The sequence below is a fragment of the Somniosus microcephalus genome, chromosome 11 (assembly GCF_052327205.1).
Source record: "Somniosus microcephalus isolate GS21.2 chromosome 11, FLI_Smic_1.0, whole genome shotgun sequence".
In the NCBI taxonomy this organism is placed as follows: domain Eukaryota; kingdom Metazoa; phylum Chordata; class Chondrichthyes; order Squaliformes; family Somniosidae; genus Somniosus; species Somniosus microcephalus.
Window position 1 is genome coordinate 128,804,831 of NC_140997.1, and position 20,415 is coordinate 128,825,245.

The 20,415-nt window shown below is 56.1% G+C and overlaps 1 protein-coding gene across 5 annotated transcripts in view; it reads left to right on the forward strand.

Annotated features, from left to right (window-relative positions):
* The window catches only part of parp3 (poly (ADP-ribose) polymerase family, member 3), a 79,180-nt gene extending 59,272 nt beyond the window's left edge, over positions 1–19,908 (forward strand). For all 5 annotated transcript variants that reach the window (XM_086001252.1, XM_086001253.1, XM_086001249.1 and 2 more), the window contains 2 exons: positions 13,926–14,072; positions 17,832–19,908. In XM_086001252.1, the coding sequence (XP_085857378.1) occupies positions 13,926–14,072; positions 17,832–18,001 (317 nt within the window). In that variant the 3' untranslated portion in view covers positions 18,002–19,908. The remainder of the gene's footprint in view (positions 1–13,925; positions 14,073–17,831) is intronic.
* The last annotated feature ends 507 nt before the right edge of the window (positions 19,909–20,415 follow it).

Consider the following 20,415-nt stretch of genomic DNA (forward strand, 5'->3'; position numbering starts at 1 on the left):
ACAGTTGGATTTACTCCCTCCTCTCCTGAAGGTCCTGACTCTCCCTGGGGGACGGTTGGATTTACTCCCTCCTCTCCTGAAGGTCCTGACTCTTCTCCCTGGGGGACGGTTGGATTTACTCCCTCCCTTTCCTGAAGGTGCCTGACTCTCCCTGGGGGAACGGTTGGATTTACTCCCTCCTTTCCTGAAGGTCCTGACTCTCCCTGGGGGGACGGTTTGGATTTACTCCCTCCTCTCCTGAAGGTCCTGACTCTCCCTGGGGGGACGGTTGGATTTACTCCCTCCCTCCTGAAGGTGCTGACTCTCCCTGGGGGACGGTTGGATTTACTCCCTCCTCTCCTGAAGGTCCTGACTCTCCCTGGGGGACGGTTGGATTTACTCCCTCCTCTCCTGAAGGTCCTGACTCTCCCTGGGGGACGGTTGGATTTACTCCCTCCTCTCCTGAAGGTCCTGACTCTCCCTGGGGGACGGTTGGATTTACTCCCTCCCTCTCCTGAAGGTGCTGACTCTCCCTGGGGGACGGTTGGATTTACTCCCTCCCTTTCCTGAAGGTCCTGACTCTCCCTGGGGGACGGTTGGATTTACTCCCTCCTCTCCTGAAGGTCCTGACTCTCCCTGGGGGACGGTTGGATTTACTCCCTCCTCTCCTGAAGGTCCTGACTCTCCCTGGGGGACGGTTGGATTTACTCCCTCCTCTCCTGAAGGTGCTGACTCTCCCTGGGGGACGGTTGGATTTACTCCCTCCTCTCCTGGAAGGTCCTGACTCTCCCTGGGGGACGGTTGGATTTACTCCCTCCTCTCCTGAAGGTGCTGACTCTCCCTGGGGGACGGTTGGATTTACTCCCTCCTCTCCTGAAGGTCCTGACTCTCCCTGGGGGACGGTTGGATTTACTCCCTCCTCTCCTGAAGGTGCTGACTCTCCCTGGGGGACGGTTGGATTTACTCCCTCCTCTCCTGAAGGTCCTGACTCTCCCTGGGGGACGGTTGGATTTACTCCCTCCTCTCCTGAAGGTCCTGACTCTCCCTGGGGGACGGTTGGATTTACTCCCTCCTCTCCTGAAGGTGCTGACTCTCCCTGGGGGGACGGTTGGATTTACTCCCTCCTCTCCTGAAGGTGCTGACTCTCCCTGGGGGACGGGTTGGATTTACTCCCTCCTCTCCTGAAGGTGCTGACTCTCCCTGGGGGACGGTTGGATTTACTCCCTCCTCTCCTGAAGGTCCTGACTCTCCCTGGGGGACGGTTGGATTTACTCCCTCCTCTCCTGAAGGTGCTGACTCTCCCTGGGGGACGGTTGGATTTACTCCCTCCTCTCCTGAAGGTGCTGACTCTCCCTGGGGGACGGTTGGATTTACTCCCTCCTCTCCTGAAGGTGCTGACTCTCCCTGGGGGACGGTTGGATTTACTCCCTCCTCTCCTGAAGGTGCTGACTCTCCCTGGGGGACGGTTGGATTTACTCCCTCCTCTCCTGAAGGTCCTGACTCTCCCTGGGGGACGGTTGGATTTACTCCCTCCTCTCCTGAAGGTGCTGACTCTCCCTGGGGGACGGTTGGATTTACTCCCTCCTCTCCTGAAGGTCCTGACTCTCCCTTGGGGGACGGTTGGATTTACTCCCTCCTCTCCTGAAGGTGCCTGACTCTCCCTGGGGGACGGTTGGATTTACTCCCTCCTCTCCTGAAGGTCCTGACTCTCCCTGGGGGACGGTTGGATTTACTCCCTCCTCTCCTGAAGGTCCTGACTCTCCCTGGGGGACGGTTGGATTTACTCCCTCCTCTCCTGAAGGTCCTGACTCTCCCTGGGGGACGGTTGGATTTACTCCCTCCTCTCCTGAAGGTCCTGACTCTCCCTGGGGGACGGTTGGATTTACTCCCTCCTCTCCTGAAGGTCCTGACTCTCCCTGGGGGACGGTTGGATTTACTCCCTCCTCTCCTGAAGGTCCTGACTCTCCCTGGGGGACGGTTGGATTTACTCCCTCCTCTCCTGAAGGTCCTGACTCTCCCTGGGGGACGGTTGGATTTACTCCCTCCTCTCCTGAAGGTCCTGACTCTCCCTGGGGGACGGTTGGATTTACTCCCTCCTCTCCTGAAGGTCCTGACTCTCCCTGGGGGACGGTTGGATTTACTCCCTCCTCTCCTGAAGGTCCTGACTCTCCCTGGGGGACGGTTGGATTTACTCCCTCCTCTCCTGAAGGTCCTGACTCTCCCTGGGGGACGGTTGGATTTACTCCCTCCTCTCCTGAAGGTCCTGACTCTCCCTGGGGGACGGTTGGATTTACTCCCTCCTCTCCTGAAGGTCCTGACTCTCCCTGGGGGACGGTTGGATTTACTCCCTCCTCTCCTGAAGGTGCTGACTCTCCCTGGGGACGGTTGGATTTACTCCCTCCTCTCCTGAAGGTGCTGACTCTCCCTGGGGGACGGTTGGATTTACTCCCTCCTCTCCTGAAGGTCCTGACTCTCCCTGGGGAACGGTTGGATTTACTCCCTCCTCTCCTGAAGGTCCTGACTCTCCCTGGGGGATGGTTGGATTTACTCCCTCCTCTCCTGAAGGTCCTGACTCTCCCTGGGGGACGGTTGGATTTACTCCCTCCTCTCCTGAAGGTGTCCTGACTCTCCCTGGGGGACGGTTGGATTTACTCCCTCCTCTCCTGAAGGTCCTGACTCTCCCTGGGGACGGTTGGATTTACTCCCTCCTCTCCTGAAGGTCCTGACTCTCCCTGGGGGACAGGTTGGATTTACTCCCTCCTCTCCTGAAGGTGCTGACTCTCCCTGGGGGACGGTTGGATTTACTCCCTCCTCTCCTGAAGGTCCTGACTCTCCCTGGGGGACGGTTGGATTTACTCCCTCCTCTCCTGAAGGTCCTGACTCTCCCTGGGGGACGGTTGGATTTACTCCCTCCTCTCCTGAAGGTCCTGACTCTCCCTGGGGGACGGTTGGATTTACTCCCCTCCTCTCCTGAAGGTGCCTGACTCTCCCTGGGGGACGGTTGGATTTACTCCCTCCTCTCCTGAAGGTCCTGACTCTCCCTGGGGGACGGTTGGATTTACTCCCTCCTCTCCTGAAGGTCCTGACTCTCCCTGGGGGACGGTTGGATTTACTCCTCCTCTCCTGAAGGTCCTGACTCTCCCTGGGGGCGGTTGGATTTACTCCCTCCTCTCCTGAAGGTCCTGACTCTCCCTGGGGGACGGTTGGATTTACTCCCTCCTCTCCTGAAGGTCCTGACTCTCCCTGGGGGACGGTTGGATTTACTCCCTCCTCTCCTGAAGGTCCTGACTCTCCCTGGGGGACGGTTGGATTTACTCCCTCCTCTCCTGAAGGTCCTGACTCTCCCTGGGGGACGGTTGGATTTACTCCCTCCTCTCCTGAAGGTCCTGACTCTCCCTGGGGGACGGTTGGATTTACTCCCTCCTCTCCTGAAGGTCCTGACTCTCCCTGGGGGACGGTTGGATTTACTCCCTCCTCTTCCTGAAGGTCCTGACTCTCCCTGGGGGACGGTTGGATTTACTCCCTCCTCTCCTGAAGGTCCTGACTCTCCCTGGGGGACGGTTGGATTTACTCCCTCCTCTCCTGAAGGTCTGACTCTCCCTGGGGGACGGTTGGATTTACTCCCTCCTCTCCTGAAGGTCCTGACTCTCCCTGGGGGACGGTTGGATTTACTCCCTCCTCTCCTGAAGGTCCTGACTCTCCCTGGGGGACGGTTGGATTTACTCCCTCCTCTCCTGAAGGTGCTGACTCTCCCTGGGGGACAGTTGGATTTACTCCCTCCTCTCTGAAGGTGTCTGACTCTCCCTGGGGGACAGTTGGATTTACTCCCTCCTCTCCTGAAGGTCCTGACTCTCCCTGGGGGACGGTTGGATTTACTCCCTCCTCTCCTGAAGGTGCTGACTCTCCCTGGGGGACGGTTGGATTACTCCCTCCTCTTCCTGAAGGTCCTGACTCTCCCTGGGGGACGGTTGGATTTACTCCCTCCTCTCCTGAAGGTCCTGACTCTCCCTGGGGGACGGTTGGATTTACTCCCTCCTCTCCTGAAGGTCCTGACTCTCCCTGGGGGACGGTTGGATTTACTCCCTCCTCTCCTGAAGGTCCTGACTCTCCCTGGGGGACGGTTGGATTTACTCCCTCCTCTCCTGAAGGTGCTGACTCTCCCTGGGGGACGGTTGGATTTACTCCCTCCTCTCCTGAAGGTGCTGACTCTCCCTGGGGGACGGTTGGATTTACTCCCTCCTCTCCTGAAGGTCCTGACTCTCCCTGGGGGACAGTTGGATTTACTCCCTCCTCTCCTGAAGGTGCTGGACTCTCCCTGGGGGACGGTTGGATTTACTCCCTCCTCTCCTGAAGGTCCTGACTCTCCCTGGGGGACGGTTGGATTTACTCCCTCCCTTCCTGAAGGTCCTGACTCTCCCTGGGGGACGGTTGGATTTACTCCCTCCTCTCCTGAAGGTCCTGACTCTCCCTGGGGGACGGTTGGATTTTACTCCCTCCCTCTCCTGAAGGTCCTGACTCTCCCTGGGGGACGGTTGGATTTACTCCCTCCTCTCCTGAAGGTCCTGACTCTCCCTGGGGGGACGGTTGGATTTACTCCCTCCCTTTCCTGAAGGTCCTGACTCTCCCTGGGGGACGGTTGGATTTACTCCCTCCTCTCCTGAAGGTCCTGACTCTCCCTGGGGGACGGTTGGATTTACTCCCTCCCTTTCCTGAAGGTCCTGACTCTCCCTGGGGGACAGTTGGATTTACTCCCTCCTCTCCTGAAGGTGCTGACTCTCCCTGGGGGACGGTTGGATTTACTCCCTCCTCTCCTGAAGGTCCTGACTCTCCCTGGGGGACAGTTGGATTTACTCCCTCCTCTCCTGAAGGTCCTGACTCTCCCTGGGGGACGGTTGGATTTACTCCCTCCTCTCCTGAAGGTCCTGACTCTCCCTGGGGGACGGTTGGATTTACTCCCTCCTCTCCTGAAGGTGCTGACTCTCCCTGGGGGACGGTTGGATTTACTCCCTCCTCTCCTGAAGGTCCTGACTCTCCCTGGGGGACGGTTGGATTTACTCCCTCCTCTCCTGAAGGTCCTGACTCTCCCTGGGGGGACGGTTGGATTTACTCCCTCCTCTCCTGAAGGTCCTGACTCTCCCTGGGGGACAGTTGGATTTACTCCCTCCTCTCCTGAAGGTCCTGACTCTCCCTGGGGGACGGTTGGATTTACTCCCTCCCTTTCCTGAAGGTCCTGACTCTCCCTGGGGGACGGTTGGATTTACTCCCTCCTCTCCTGAAGGTCCTGACTCTCCCTGGGGGACGGTTGGATTTACTCCCTCCCTTTCCTGAAGGTCCTGACTCTCCCTGGGGGACAGTTGGATTTACTCCCTCCTCTCCTGAAGGTGCTGACTCTCCCTGGGGGACGGTTGGATTTACTCCCTCCTCTCCTGAAGGTCCTGACTCTCCCTGGGGGACAGTTGGATTTACTCCCTCCTCTCCTGAAGGTCCTGACTCTCCCTGGGGGACGGTTTGGATTTACTCCCTCCTCTCCTGAAGGTCCTGACTCTCCCTGGGGGACGGTTGGATTTACTCCCTCCTCTCCTGAAGGTGCTGACTCTCCCTGGGGGACGGTTGGATTTACTCCCTCCTCTCCTGAAGGTCCTGACTCTCCCTGGGGGACGGTTGGATTTACTCCCTCCTCTCCTGAAGGTCCTGACTCTCCCTGGGGGACGGTTGGATTTACTCCCTCCTCTCCTGAAGGTCCTGACTCTCCCTGGGGGACGGTTGGATTTACTCCCTCCTCTCCTGAAGGTCCTGACTCTCCCTGGGGGACGGTTGGATTTACTCCCTCCTCTCCTGAAGGTCCTGACTCTCCCTGGGGGACGGTTGGATTTACTCCCTCCTCTCCTGAAGGTGCTGACTCTCCCTGGGGGACGGTTGGATTTACTCCCTCCCTTTCCTGAAGGTCCTGACTCTCCCTGGGGGACGGTTGGATTTACTCCCTCCTCTCCTGAAGGTGCTGACTCTCCCTGGGGGACAGTTGGATTTACTCCCTCCTCTCCTGAAGGTGTTGACTCTCCCTGGGGGACAGTTGGATTTACTCCCTCCTCTCCTGAAGGTGTTGACTCTCCCTGGGGGACGGTTGGATTTACTCCCTCCTCTCCTGAAGGTGCTGACTCTCCCTGGGGGACGGTTGGATTTACTCCCTCCCTTTCCTGAAGGTCCTGACTCTCCCTGGGGGACGGTTGGATTTACTCCCTCCTCTCCTGAAGGTGCTGACTCTCCCTGGGGGACGGTTGGATTTACTCCCTCCTCTCCTGAAGGTGTTGACTCTCCCTGGGGGACAGTTGGATTTACTCCCTCCTCTCCTGAAGGTCCTGACTCTCCCTGGGGGACGGTTGGATTTACTCCCTCCTCTCCTGAAGGTGCTGACTCTCCCTGGGGGACGGTTGGATTTACTCCCTCCTCTCCTGAAGGTCCTGACTCTCCCTGGGGGACGGTTGGATTTACTCCCTCCTCTCCTGAAGGTGCTGACTCTCCCTGGGGGACAGTTGGATTTACTCCCTCCTCTCCTGAAGGTCCTGACTCTCCCTGGGGGACGGTTGGATTTACTCCCTCCTCTCCTGAAGGTCCTGACTCTCCCTGGGGGACAGTTGGATTTACTCCCTCCTCTCCTGAAGGTCCTGACTCTCCCTGGGGGACGGTTGGATTTACTCCCTCCTCTCCTGAAGGTGCTGACTCTCCCTGGGGGACGGTTGGATTTACTCCCTCCTCTCCTGAAGGTGCTGACTCTCCCTGGGGGACGGTTGGATTTACTCCCTCCTCTCCTGAAGGTCCTGACTCTCCCTGGGGGACGGTTGGATTTACTCCCTCCTCTCCTGAAGGTCCTGACTCTCCCTGGGGGACGGTTGGATTTACTCCCTCCTCTCCTGAAGGTCCTGACTCTCCCTGGGGGACGGTTGGATTTACTCCCTCCTCTCCTGAAGGTCCTGACTCTCCCTGGGGGACGGTTGGATTTACTCCCTCCTCTCCTGAAGGTGCTGACTCTCCCTGGGGGACGGTTGGATTTACTCCCTCCTCTCCTGAAGGTCCTGACTCTCCCTGGGGGATGGTTGGATTTACTCCCTCCTCTCCTGAAGGTGCTGACTCTCCCTGGGGGACGGTTGGATTTACTCCCTCCTCTCCTGAAGGTGCTGACTCTCCCTGGGGGACGGTTGGATTTACTCCCTCCTCTCCTGAAGGTCCTGACTCTCCCTGGGGGATGGTTGGATTTACTCCCTCCTCTCCTGAAGGTGCTGACTCTCCCTGGGGGACGGTTGGATTTACTCCCTCCTCTCCTGAAGGTCCTGACTCTCCCTGGGGGATGGTTGGATTTACTCCCTCCTCTCCTGAAGGTGCTGACTCTCCCTGGGGGACGGTTGGATTTACTCCCTCCTCTCCTGAAGGTCCTGACTCTCCCTGGGGGACGGTTGGATTTACTCCCTCCTCTCCTGAAGGTGCTGACTCTCCCTGGGGGACAGTTGGATTTACTCCCTCCTCTCCTGAAGGTGCTGACTCTCCCTGGGGGACAGTTGGATTTACTCCCTCCTCTCCTGAAGGTGCTGACTCTCCCTGGGGGACGGTTGGATTTACTCCCTCCCTTTCCTGAAGGTCCTGACTCTCCCTGGGGGACGGTTGGATTTACTCCCTCCTCTCCTGAAGGTGCTGACTCTCCCTGGGGGACGGTTGGATTTACTCCCTCCTCTCCTGAAGGTCCTGACTCTCCCTGGGGGACGGTTGGATTTACTCCCTCCTCTCCTGAAGGTCCTGACTCTCCCTGGGGGACGGTTGGATTTACTCCCTCCTCTCCTGAAGGTGCTGACTCTCCCTGGGGGACGGTTGGATTTACTCCCTCCTCTCCTGAAGGTCCTGACTCTCCCTGGGGGACGGTTGGATTTACTCCCTCCCTTTCCTGAAGGTGCTGACTCTCCCTGGGGGACGGTTGGATTTACTCCCTCCTCTCCTGAAGGTGCTGACTCTCCCTGGGGGACGGTTGGATTTACTCCCTCCTCTCCTGAAGGTCCTGACTCTCCCTGGGGGACGGTTGGATTTACTCCCTCCTCTCCTGAAGGTGCTGACTCTCCCTGGGGGACGGTTGGATTTACTCCCTCCCTTTCCTGAAGGTGCTGACTCTCCCTGGGGGACGGTTGGATTTACTCCCTCCTCTCCTGAAGGTCCTGACTCTCCCTGGGGGACGGTTGGATTTACTCCCTCCTCTCCTGAAGGTCCTGACTCTCCCTGGGGGACGGTTGGATTTACTCCCTCCCTTTCCTGAAGGTGCTGACTCTCCCTGGGGGACGGTTGGATTTACTCCCTCCTCTCCTGAAGGTCCTGACTCTCCCTGGGGGACGGTTGGATTTACTCCCTCCTCTCCTGAAGGTGCTGACTCTCCCTGGGGGACGGTTGGATTTACTCCCTCCTCTCCTGAAGGTCCTGGCTCTCCCTGGGGGACGGTTGGATTTACTCCCTCCTCTCCTGAAGGTGCTGACTCTCCCTGGGGGACGGTTGGATTTACTCCCTCCTCTCCTGAAGGTCCTGACTCTCCCTGGGGGACGGTTGGATTTACTCCCTCCTCTCCTGAAGGTGCTGACTCTCCCTGGGGGACGGTTGGATTTACTCCCTCCTCTCCTGAAGGTGCTGACTCTCCCTGGGGGACGGTTGGATTTACTCCCTCCTCTCCTGAAGGTCCTGACTCTCCCTGGGGGACGGTTGGATTTACTCCCTCCTCTCCTGAAGGTGCTGACTCTCCCTGGGGGACGGTTGGATTTACTCCCTCCTCTCCTGAAGGTCCTGACTCTCCCTGGGGGACGGTTGGATTTACTCCCTCCTCTCCTGAAGGTCCTGACTCTCCCTGGGGGACGGTTGGATTTACTCCCTCCTCTCCTGAAGGTGCTGACTCTCCCTGGGGGACGGTTGGATTTACTCCCTCCTCTCCTGAAGGTCCTGACTCTCCCTGGGGGACGGTTGGATTTACTCCCTCCTCTCCTGAAGGTCCTGACTCTCCCTGGGGAACGGTTGGATTTACTCCCTCCTCTCCTGAAGGTGCTGACTCTCCCTGGGGGACGGTTGGATTTACTCCCTCCTCTCCTGAAGGTGCTGACTCTCCCTGGGGGACGGTTGGATTTACTCCCTCCCTTTCCTGAAGGTCCTGACTCTCCCTGGGGGACGGTTGGATTTACTCCCTCCTCTCCTGAAGGTCCTGACTCTCCCTGGGGGACAGTTGGATTTACTCCCTCCTCTCCTGAAGGTCCTGACTCTCCCTGGGGGACGGTTGGATTTACTCCCTCCTCTCCTGAAGGTCCTGACTCTCCCTGGGGAACGGTTGGATTTACTCCCTCCTCTCCTGAAGGTGCTGACTCTCCCTGGGGGACGGTTGGATTTACTCCCTCCTCTCCTGAAGGTGCTGACTCTCCCTGGGGGACGGTTGGATTTACTCCCTCCCTTTCCTGAAGGTCCTGACTCTCCCTGGGGGACGGTTGGATTTACTCCCTCCTCTCCTGAAGGTCCTGACTCTCCCTGGGGGACGGTTGGATTTACTCCCTCCTCTCCTGAAGGTCCTGACTCTCCCTGGGGGACGGTTGGATTTACTCCCTCCTCTCCTGAAGGTCCTGACTCTCCCTGGGGGACGGTTGGATTTACTCCCTCCTCTCCTGAAGGTGCTGACTCTCCCTGGGGGACGGTTGGATTTACTCCCTCCTCTCCTGAAGGTCCTGACTCTCCCTGGGGGACGGTTGGATTTACTCCCTCCTCTCCTGAAGGTCCTGACTCTCCCTGGGGGACAGTTGGATTTACTCCCTCCTCTCCTGAAGGTCCTGACTCTCCCTGGGGGACGGTTGGATTTACTCCCTCCTCTCCTGAAGGTCCTGACTCTCCCTGGGGGACGGTTGGATTTACTCCCTCCTCTCCTGAAGGTCCTGACTCTCCCTGGGGGACAGTTGGATTTACTCCCTCCTCTCCTGAAGGTCCTGACTCTCCCTGGGGGACGGTTGGATTTACTCCCTCCTCTCCTGAAGGTGCTGACTCTCCCTGGGGGACGGTTGGATTTACTCCCTCCTCTCCTGAAGGTCCTGACTCTCCCTGGGGGACGGTTGGATTTACTCCCTCCTCTCCTGAAGGTCCTGACTCTCCCTGGGGGACAGTTGGATTTACTCCCTCCCTTTCCTGAAGGTCCTGACTCTCCCTGGGGGACGGTTGGATTTACTCCCTCCCTTTCCTGAAGGTGCTGACTCTCCCTGGGGGACGGTTGGATTTACTCCCTCCTCTCCTGAAGGTGCTGACTCTCCCTGGGGGACGGTTGGATTTACTCCCTCCCTTTCCTGAAGGTCCTGACTCTCCCTGGGGGACGGTTGGATTTACTCCCTCCTCTCCTGAAGGTCCTGACTCTCCCTGGGGGACGGTTGGATTTACTCCCTCCTCTCCTGAAGGTCCTGACTCTCCCTGGGGGACGGTTGGATTTACTCCCTCCTCTCCTGAAGGTCCTGACTCTCCCTGGGGGACAGTTGGATTTACTCCCTCCTCTCCTGAAGGTCCTGACTCTCCCTGGGGGACGGTTGGATTTACTCCCTCCTCTCCTGAAGGTGCTGACTCTCCCTGGGGGACGGTTGGATTTACTCCCTCCCTTTCCTGAAGGTGCTGACTCTCCCTGGGGGACGGTTGGATTTACTCCCTCCTCTCCTGAAGGTGCTGACTCTCCCTGGGGGACGGTTGGATTTACTCCCTCCTCTCCTGAAGGTCCTGACTCTCCCTGGGGGACGGTTGGATTTACTCCCTCCTCTCCTGAAGGTCCTGACTCTCCCTGGGGGACGGTTGGATTTACTCCCTCCTCTCCTGAAGGTCCTGACTCTCCCTGGGGGACGGTTGGATTTACTCCCTCCTCTCCTGAAGGTGCTGACTCTCCCTGGGGGACGGTTGGATTTACTCCCTCCTCTCCTGAAGGTCCTGACTCTCCCTGGGGGACGGTTGGATTTACTCCCTCCTCTCCTGAAGGTCCTGACTCTCCCTGGGGGACAGTTGGATTTACTCCCTCCTCTCCTGAAGGTCCTGACTCTCCCTGGGGGACGGTTGGATTTACTCCCTCCTCTCCTGAAGGTGCTGACTCTCCCTGGGGGACGGTTGGATTTACTCCCTCCTCTCCTGAAGGTGCTGACTCTCCCTGGGGAACGGTTGGATTTACTCCCTCCTCTCCTGAAGGTCCTGACTCTCCCTGGGGGACGGTTGGATTTACTCCCTCCTCTCCTGAAGGTCCTGACTCTCCCTGGGGGACGGTTGGATTTACTCCCTCCTCTCCTGAAGGTCCTGACTCTCCCTGGGGAACGGTTGGATTTACTCCCTACTCTCCTGAAGGTGCTGACTCTCCCTGGGGGACGGTTGGATTTACTCCCTCCTCTCCTGAAGGTGCTGACTCTCCCTGGGGGACGGTTGGATTTACTCCCTCCTCTCCTGAAGGTCCTGACTCTCCCTGGGGGACAGTTGGATTTACTCCCTCCTCTCCTGAAGGTCCTGACTCTCCCTGGGGGACAGTTGGATTTACTCCCTCCTCTCCTGAAGGTGCTGACTCTCCCTGGGGGACGGTTGGATTTACTCCCTCCTCTCCTGAAGGTCCTGACTCTCCCTGGGGGACAGTTGGATTTACTCCCTCCTCTCCTGAAGGTGCTGACTCTCCCTGGGGGACAGTTGGATTTACTCCCTCCTCTCCTGAAGGTCCTGACTCTCCCTGGGGGACAGTTGGATTTACTCCCTCCTCTCCTGAAGGTCCTGACTCTCCCTGGGGGACGGTTGGATTTACTCCCTCCTCTCCTGAAGGTCCTGACTCTCCCTGGGGGACGGTTGGATTTACTCCCTCCTCTCCTGAAGGTCCTGACTCTCCCTGGGGGACGGTTGGATTTACTCCCTCCCTTTCCTGAAGGTCCTGACTCTCCCTGGGGGACGGTTGGATTTACTCCCTCCCTCTCCTGAAGGTCCTGACTCTCCCTGGGGGACGGTTGGATTTACTCCCTCCTCTCCTGAAGGTCCTGACTCTCCCTGGGGGACGGTTGGATTTACTCCCTCCTCTCCTGAAGGTCCTGACTCTCCCTGGGGGACGGTTGGATTTACTCCCTCCTCTCCTGAAGGTGCTGACTCTCCCTGGGGGACGGTTGGATTTACTCCCTCCTCTCCTGAAGGTGCTGACTCTCCCTGGGGGACGGTTGGATTTACTCCCTCCTCTCCTGAAGGTCCTGACTCTCCCTGGGGGACGGTTGGATTTACTCCCTCCTCTCCTGAAGGTGCTGACTCTCCCTGGGGGACGGTTGGATTTACTCCCTCCTCTCCTGAAGGTGTTGACTCTCCCTGGGGGACGGTTGGATTTACTCCCTCCTCTCCTGAAGGTCCTGACTCTCCCTGGGGGACGGTTGGATTTACTCCCTCCTCTCCTGAAGGTGCTGACTCTCCCTGGGGGACGGTTGGATTTACTCCCTCCTCTCCTGAAGGTGCTGACTCTCCCTGGGGGACGGTTGGATTTACTCCCTCCTCTCCTGAAGGTCCTGACTCTCCCTGGGGGACGGTTGGATTTACTCCCTCCTCTCCTGAAGGTCCTGACTCTCCCTGGGGGACGGTTGGATTTACTCCCTCCCTCTCCTGAAGGTCCTGACTCTCCCTGGGGGACGGTTGGATTTACTCCCTCCCTCTCCTGAAGGTCCTGACTCTCCCTGGGGGACGGTTGGATTTACTCCCTCCCTTTCCTGAAGGTCCTGACTCTCCCTGGGGGACGGTTGGATTTACTCCCTCCTCTCCTGAAGGTGCTGGCTCTCCCTGGGGGACGGTTGGATTTACTCCCTCCTCTCCTGAAGGTGCTGACTCTCCCTGGGGGACGGTTGGATTTACTCCCTCCTCTCCTGAAGGTCCTGACTCTCCCTGGGGGACGGTTGGATTTACTCCCTCCTCTCCTGAAGGTGCTGACTCTCCCTGGGGGACGGTTGGATTTACTCCCTCCTCTCCTGAAGGTGCTGACTCTCCCTGGGGGACGGTTGGATTTACTCCCTCCTCTCCTGAAGGTCCTGACTCTCCCTGGGGGACGGTTGGATTTACTCCCTCCTCTCCTGAAGGTGCTGACTCTCCCTGGGGGACGGTTGGATTTACTCCCTCCTCTCCTGAAGGTCCTGACTCTCCCTGGGGGACGGTTGGATTTACTCCCTCCTCTCCTGAAGGTTTTGACTCTCTCTTCCGGACCCAGAGTGCTGCTACCTTGCCCAATGACCATTCATCGTGTGTGAGCCTGGACAGTGATCGTCGGCAGGTTATTTGACTGTGTGGTCCATCACAGTTGAGCTCGATCCTGTTCCCATTCAGTGTCTACACATGTACTTTCCAGCAGGGGTCCCTCAATAATGATCGGGAGCACGAACCCTGGCTGATATCTTTCTTCTTCAGGTGAATCCATGGAAGAACTGTAACAAAGACAGACGCCTGTTGAATTTGATCTTGATTCTTGCTGAGCACGTGAAATTTGGAGAAAGTCGACTTTTTCATAGCCGTTATTTAGCTCATGGCTTCAAGAAATGTGTTCTGACTCAGGTGCTGGCAGTCTTGCCTCTGAGTCAGAAGGTTGTGGGTTCAAGTCCCACTCCAGAGATTGAAGTACTGAGGGAGTGCTGCACTATCTGAGGTGCCGTCTTTCGGATGAGACGATAAACCGAGGCCCCCTCTGACTTCTCCGTGGAGGTAAAAGATTCCTCGGCACTATTCGAAGAAGAACAAGGGAGTTCTGTTCCTGGCCATTGTTTATTCCTCCACCAACGTCACTAAAAACAGGTCATCTGATCTGATCATTTATCGTTAATCTCGCAAACAGCTAGCACCGAGTCAGAGCTGACACCACTGAATTGCAAAAGATTATTGGCTGCTTGGTGTAAATTAACATTGCACTCTGACAGTATTGTTCTCTTTTGCAGTTGGTTTTACATCCAAGAATGTCGGTGTTATGTTCCTGACTGAAGTGGCTTTGGGGAAAGAACATTCGATTTTCGATGATGATTGCTGTCTGAAAGCCGCTCCCAAAGGCTTTGACAGTGTCGTTGCCCGTGGCAAGACTGAGCCAGGTATGGACACCCCACCCTCTAATGATTTCCCCTCAAAAACACAGGATCAATATTTTTTTTTTCCTTTTCCCCCCACTCTCTCCACGCCCAATTTTCTACCTGTGCACAGTTTTGGTCTCCTTATCTGAAGAAGGACATACTTGCCTTAGAGGTGGTGAAGGTTCACTGGAGACGGTTCAGTAGATTGATCCCTGGGATTAGAGGGCTGTCCTATGAGGAGAGATTGAGTAGAATGGGCCCCTGGCTGGAAAGTCTAGAACTAGGGGGCATAGTCTCAGGGTAAGGGGTCGGCCATTTAGGACTGAGCTGAGGAGGAATTTCTACACTGAGGGTTGTGAATCTTTGGAATTCTCTGCCCCAGAGGGCTGTGAATGCTGAGTCATTGAGTATATTCAAGACTCAGATCGATAGATTTTTGGACTCTAGGGGAATCGAGGGATATGGGGATTGGGCGGGAAAGTGGAGTTGAGGTCGAAGATCAGCCATGATCTTACTGAATGGCTGGCTCAAGGGGCCGTATGGCCTACTCCTGCTCCTAATTCTTATGTCCTGGCCTCCATCTCCTTCCCTAAAACAAGGGTCAGCCCTTGTTGCGAGGGATCAAACCTGAGACCTTCCTGATCTCCACGACTGAACTCAACATTGCATTTAACCAACAGTGCATTTACCAAGAGAGCCACGAGGCAGAGCAGATTATTAATAGGCCCAGAAATTTGGGTCCCCACGGGTGAGTACACGCTGGGTACTCGCACGTAGGCCCAACGAAAGTGCCGGTTTCGTGCATGCACTGCGCATGCGCGGCAAACCAGAACTTCCGTTCCCTTGAAAGAAGGGGTTGACAGGTGGAACACGTGCGCCGGAGAGGCAGCGCGTGCACATCGAACTTACGTTTTTTTTGCAGGGTTTTCCGGGAGGGTAAGTCTCCAGGAGTTACACTTTTAAAAAGCAGGCGCAAGGCTTGCTTTTAACGAGGTAAGTGGTGAATTAATTAAAACTAAAACATTTTTTCCACAGGTTGTTTATTTTTAATAAATACTTTAAAGAAGGGTAAGTTTATTTTTAGCCCCGTTAGAAAATGTAATTAATTTTTTTTAATTTTAAATTATTGTTTAAAATAGTTATTTCATGTAATTTATAGTTATTTTTAAAATGTGATTTTTAAAAAATGTATTTGAAGTTTTAGTTATGTTTTGCGGATTATAGTATTTATAGGTTTGACAGATCTTCCTGTCAAATTTATGAATACAGATTCCCTGCTACCATTGGCTGGCTCTCCATGGCCCACATGATCCCAGGGGACGCATCGAACTAACTGTGCCCCTGGGATACGCAAGCACTGCACGCTGGCAGTTGGAGCAGGCCCAGGATCGGAATACCACGCGGGTCCACAGCACAACGGCCAGCGCGCTAGGTAAGTGCAGGTCGGAGGCTTGCACCCGCGGGAAGCCTCCGACCCGAATTTCTGGGCCATTCTGACCCAATAACACACATTGGGGGTCATTTTAACTCTTAATCGGCGGGAAGCAAACGGGTGCTAGCGGATCAGCTGCTGATTTTTACCCCCGCTCCATTGTCTTTTCTGAGCTGTATGGACCGTTATCCGAGTCTCTCTTGTAAATTAGAGCTTGGTAATCTGTTCTCGCTCACTCACTCACTCCTGTGGTTTGTATGCAGTGATATTCCTGATGTGCTGATTCTCCAACGCGCTCAGTCACATTTTTGTTTAATTCGTTCTCAGGATGTGGACATCGCTGGCAAGGCCGGCATTTATTGTCCATCCCTAGTTGCCCGAGAACACAAGAAATAGGAGCAGGAGTCGGCCATACAGCCCCTCGAGCTTGCTCCACCATTCAGTAAGATCATGGCTGATCATCGACCTCAACTCCACTTTCCCGCCCGATTTCCATATCCCATCATTCCCTTAGTGCCCAAGGATCTATCGATCTCTGTCTTGAATATACTCTGAGCATCCAATCTACCTGTTGCAGATGCATCTGTCCATGGCAGTATTGGTAGCCAATGGCTAGGCAGTTCTTCTCAGTGAGGGGAAAGAGGGACAATCATCGGCCATCACAAAAGGCCCTAAAAGCTCAGCAGGTGAAGGTGTGTGACATTGGGGGGCGGGGGGGTCAAGAAAGGACGTGTTTATTCGCAACACCAAAAGCTCTGATTGGTCCCCTTGGATAACAAGACCTGATTGCTGATTGGTCCCCTTGGAAGACAAGACACACCCAGCAGTTTCTCTGGAATGTGTAATTAGATCCTCCCTGCCTACATAATCAATTACTTTGCAAAGTGTAATTCGAGCTATTCTGACTGCTTAGTACAGACAGAACAGAGCTCACTTGGAACGGACAGGGCTCACCCTCACGGGTTAAGACCTTCTCCCACCCCCCAAACAAGTTCCTGACCTCCTCCCACCCCCCCCAACCCATGCTCCTGACCTTCTCCCCCTGCCCAAGTTCCTTCCCCTCCCCTCTGGTTCCTGGCCTTTCCTCCTCCTCCCCCACCCACCCACCCACAGATGGGGCATTGTGTGTGAGTCATGGAGTGTTAACAGGTTTATTGGGTATGAAGTGAATATTGACAGTGTCATGACTTCTTGATTTCGTCCAGTCCAATAATGGGGTTGGAAGAACGCGATCCGTCTTACCATCTGGATCATGTTCTCGCTCTCACTCCCCGCCCCCTTTAGACCTGGATCATGTTCTTCCCCGATCCCCACTGTGCTCTCCGTACTCTTTACCACCCCTCCCCACCCAAGTTCCTGACCTCCTCTCTCGCCCCCTCCAATTCGCTGTCTGTCTGTCTGTCTCTCTCTCTCTCTCATTCCCTCTTCCCCCCCCCCTCCGATTCCCTCTTTCCCCCCCCCCTCCGATTCCCTCTTTCCCCCCCCCCTCCGATTCCCTCCCTCCCTCCCTCTGATTCCTACTTCCCCCCTCCGATTCCCTCTTCCCCCCCCCTCCCCCTCCCTCCGATTCCTTCACCCCCTCCCTCCCCCGATTCACTCTCTTCCTCTCCGATTCCCCCTCTCCCTTCGATTCTCTCTCTCGCCTCCTCCCACCCCTCCCTCTTCCCCATCCCCTCTCCTCTCTCCCCCTCTCTCTCCCTCCCTCCCCCCTCCCTCCACCCCCTCTCCCCATCCCCTCCCCTCTCCCCCTCCCTCCCCCATCCTCTCTCCCCCTCCCTCCCCCATCCTCTCTCCCCCTCCCTCCCCCATCCTCTCTCCCCCTCTCTCTCTCCCCTCCCTACCCCCTCCCTCCCCCTCTCTCTCCCCCCCTCCCTCCCCCCCCCTCTCTCCCCTCCCTCACTCCCCCCCTCTCTCTCTCCCTCCGGCCAGCACGGATCCAGTGCCGGACCCTCCCTCTCTCTGCCTGGCCAGCACGGATCCAGTGCCGGGCCCCTCTCTCTCTCTCTCTCTCTCTCTCTCTCTCCCTGGCCAGCACGGATCCAGTGCCGGGCCCCCCCTGTCTCTCTCCCTGGCCAGCACGGATCCAGTGCCGGGCTCTCTCTCTCTCTCTCTCTCTCGCTCTCTCCCCCTGGCCAGCACTGATCCAGTGCCGGGCCCTCTCACGGAGCTGAAGGAACGCGCTGCACTGCAGCCGCAACTGTGGGGTACTGCGCATGCGCGGGAGGGGATCGTGAGCGCGTGCATGGAAGGACCCAAATGCTCCTGTAAATAATCACTTTGGTCAAGAAATGGAAAGGCAGGAGGGGAAAATCTGTGCTATTTGTTATTCTCTGTCTCGTTCTCTGAAGATTGTTCTCAGGACAAGGAGCTAATCATCGAAGGAAAGAAAGTGATGGTGCCCCAGGGGAAGCCCATGAAGATGAAGCTTCAGAAGGAAAGCAGCTTTTGCCAGAGTGAATACGTCATCTACCAGGAGAGCCAAGCCCGCCTTCGCTACTTGCTGCAGGTGCAGCTGTGAGCGGCCATTGCCACTCCTCCACCGTCAGTGTCCTCCCCACACACCTTCCCCACGAACCTTCCAGTTGCCTTGATTGAAGAAGAAAAGTCACATTTACTTTCTGCTGCGGTCCGGTTCAGTTAGCGCCACTGCACGGCTATTGGGATTTGCAACTTTAACCTTTATTGCTGCTATTGCACCACAGACACAGCGATTTAATGAGCTCCTGTCTAGGGGACCGAACAGGACATCGGAGCTGAACACTGATCGGAAATACTCAGTCAGGATTCTGGGTTCCCCTTCCAGTAACTTCACCCATTGAGGAGTCAGGAGCAGTTCAGCTGGGGCCTTTAGTGGCTTCATTCGCAGCCCAGGCTGCGGCCAATTTAATCTTCGCAGGTAGATACCGACTGAAAATATCACCTGCCAAGATGTTAGTGCTGGGATACTGACCATCAGGAGAGCTACAGGCCATGGGGTATTCGTTCTGTACCAGCAACAGTGCAGGTATCTGGGCAGTGGGGAGAACTGATGGGCCTCTGCCTCAAGTCACCCCCTCACCAGGCCACACAGTAATTCCCTGAACTGACACGCTTTGTCTCTAGGCCTCCCGCAGACCACACTGAGCAACTCCCTGAACTGACAGGCTTTGTCTCTAGGCCTTCCCCAGACCACACTGAGTAACTCCCTGAACTGACAGGCTTTGTCTCTAGGCCTCCCGCAGTGACTCAGGGATGCTGGCTCTAGGCCACGCTGAGTGACTGAGGGATGCTGGCTCGAGGCCTCCCCCAGGTAGGCTGAACCATATAATTTGTAAAGCTACTTTCACTCGCTGAATGTTGCTGACTGCAGATGTGCAGCTCTTGGGTTGCCGATGTCCCTCATCAATATAAGCGCCTTGACTCCCACAACAACCATCAGAAACGTTTTCTCACGTGTCTTGTGACTCGCCCTCGGCACAATAACCTCCCCCTTCTGCCCGATTACCCTGAATGTCCTGAGGAGCCAGTCTCCGTATCCCCAGCAGCCTTCCACAGGCCTACGGGAGACAGAAGGCAGATTAAAATATAGAAATGGCAGTGGGGAGGATGAGGTGCCACTCTCCCAGAATTTGGTCACATCGCGCTGCAAAACCAAGGGGTCTTGACTGGACGGACGGGCATTCGATCCTGGGCACTCCCCATGACTGATCCTTAATCAATCTGTCTTCCTCAGGACCCCATCCCCTTCCCCAGGCTGCATTAAGTAACAAACTGAACTGACAGACTCCTTCACTCGTCTCCGCCCCCATTACATTGAGAATGAGTGACCCTTACAGCCTACTTAACTGACTTGCTGAACTGACCCCCTGAACCCTGGTAGACTGTACTTTCTCATTGTAGGACGGGTTAGGAGCAGTGCAGGCTGACCTTTGAACTGCGGTGCGAGTGGTTGACGTTGGCCGTGAGGGTGGATGCCAGTTTGCTTCCGCCACTTACCGGTTTATTGGGGGTGGAGGCTTTCAGCCATAAGCGCCTCCTGTGTTGGGCTTCGTCCCAGTGACTGCAGGCCCCTCACATAACAGGCTCCACAGGCCTCCGTTTCCAGGCAGCCCTCATTAGCTGCCGGGGGGATGGATGTTAAAGGTCGCCCTTTTGGAAACCGGCGGGGGAGAGAGTGAACAGCGATTGGAAGTAGACCTGACTGCTCTCCAGTGTGGAATGCACCAATCAGTGGAGGTTTTACTGGAGAGGCTGTGGCACAGGATGAGTCCCCTCTGTCTGTACGTGGCACCATTACTCTTGGAAGCTGTGATTTCACTCACACTGTGGAAGGTTTTCTATGTAAAAAGATTGTATCCCGATGGTCGGTAATTGCACTGTCCACTTTAGTCCTGACCGGATGGCACTAGAAGTGTGTTTGCACTATTAAAGCATTCTGTTATTCTACACGCAGTTATAAACTGGATGAATTGGCTCCTTTATTAAACCCTTCTGTTGCCTTCAGTGTCTCCCTCCCCTCTGCATCCCCCTTTAAGGGTGCAGATTTATGCATCTTTGTATCTTGCCTGCAGCCTTTGACACGGTTGACCACTCCATCCTTCTCCAAAGCCTTTCCACCGTTGTCCAGCTGGGTGGGACTGCACTCGCCTGGTTCCATTCTTATCTATCTAATCGTAGCCAGAGAATCACCTGCAATGGCTTCTCTTCCCGCTTCCGCATTGTTACTCTGGGGTCCCCCAAGGATCTATCCTTGGCCCCCTCCTATTTCTCATCTACATGCTGCCCCTTGGCGACATCATCCAAAAACACAGTGTCAGTTTCCACATGTACGCTGACGACACCCAGCTCTACCTCACCACCACTTCTCTCGACCCCTCCACGGTCTCTAAATTGTCAGACTGCTTGTCCGACATCCAGTACTGGATGAGCAGAAATTTTTTCCAATGAAATATT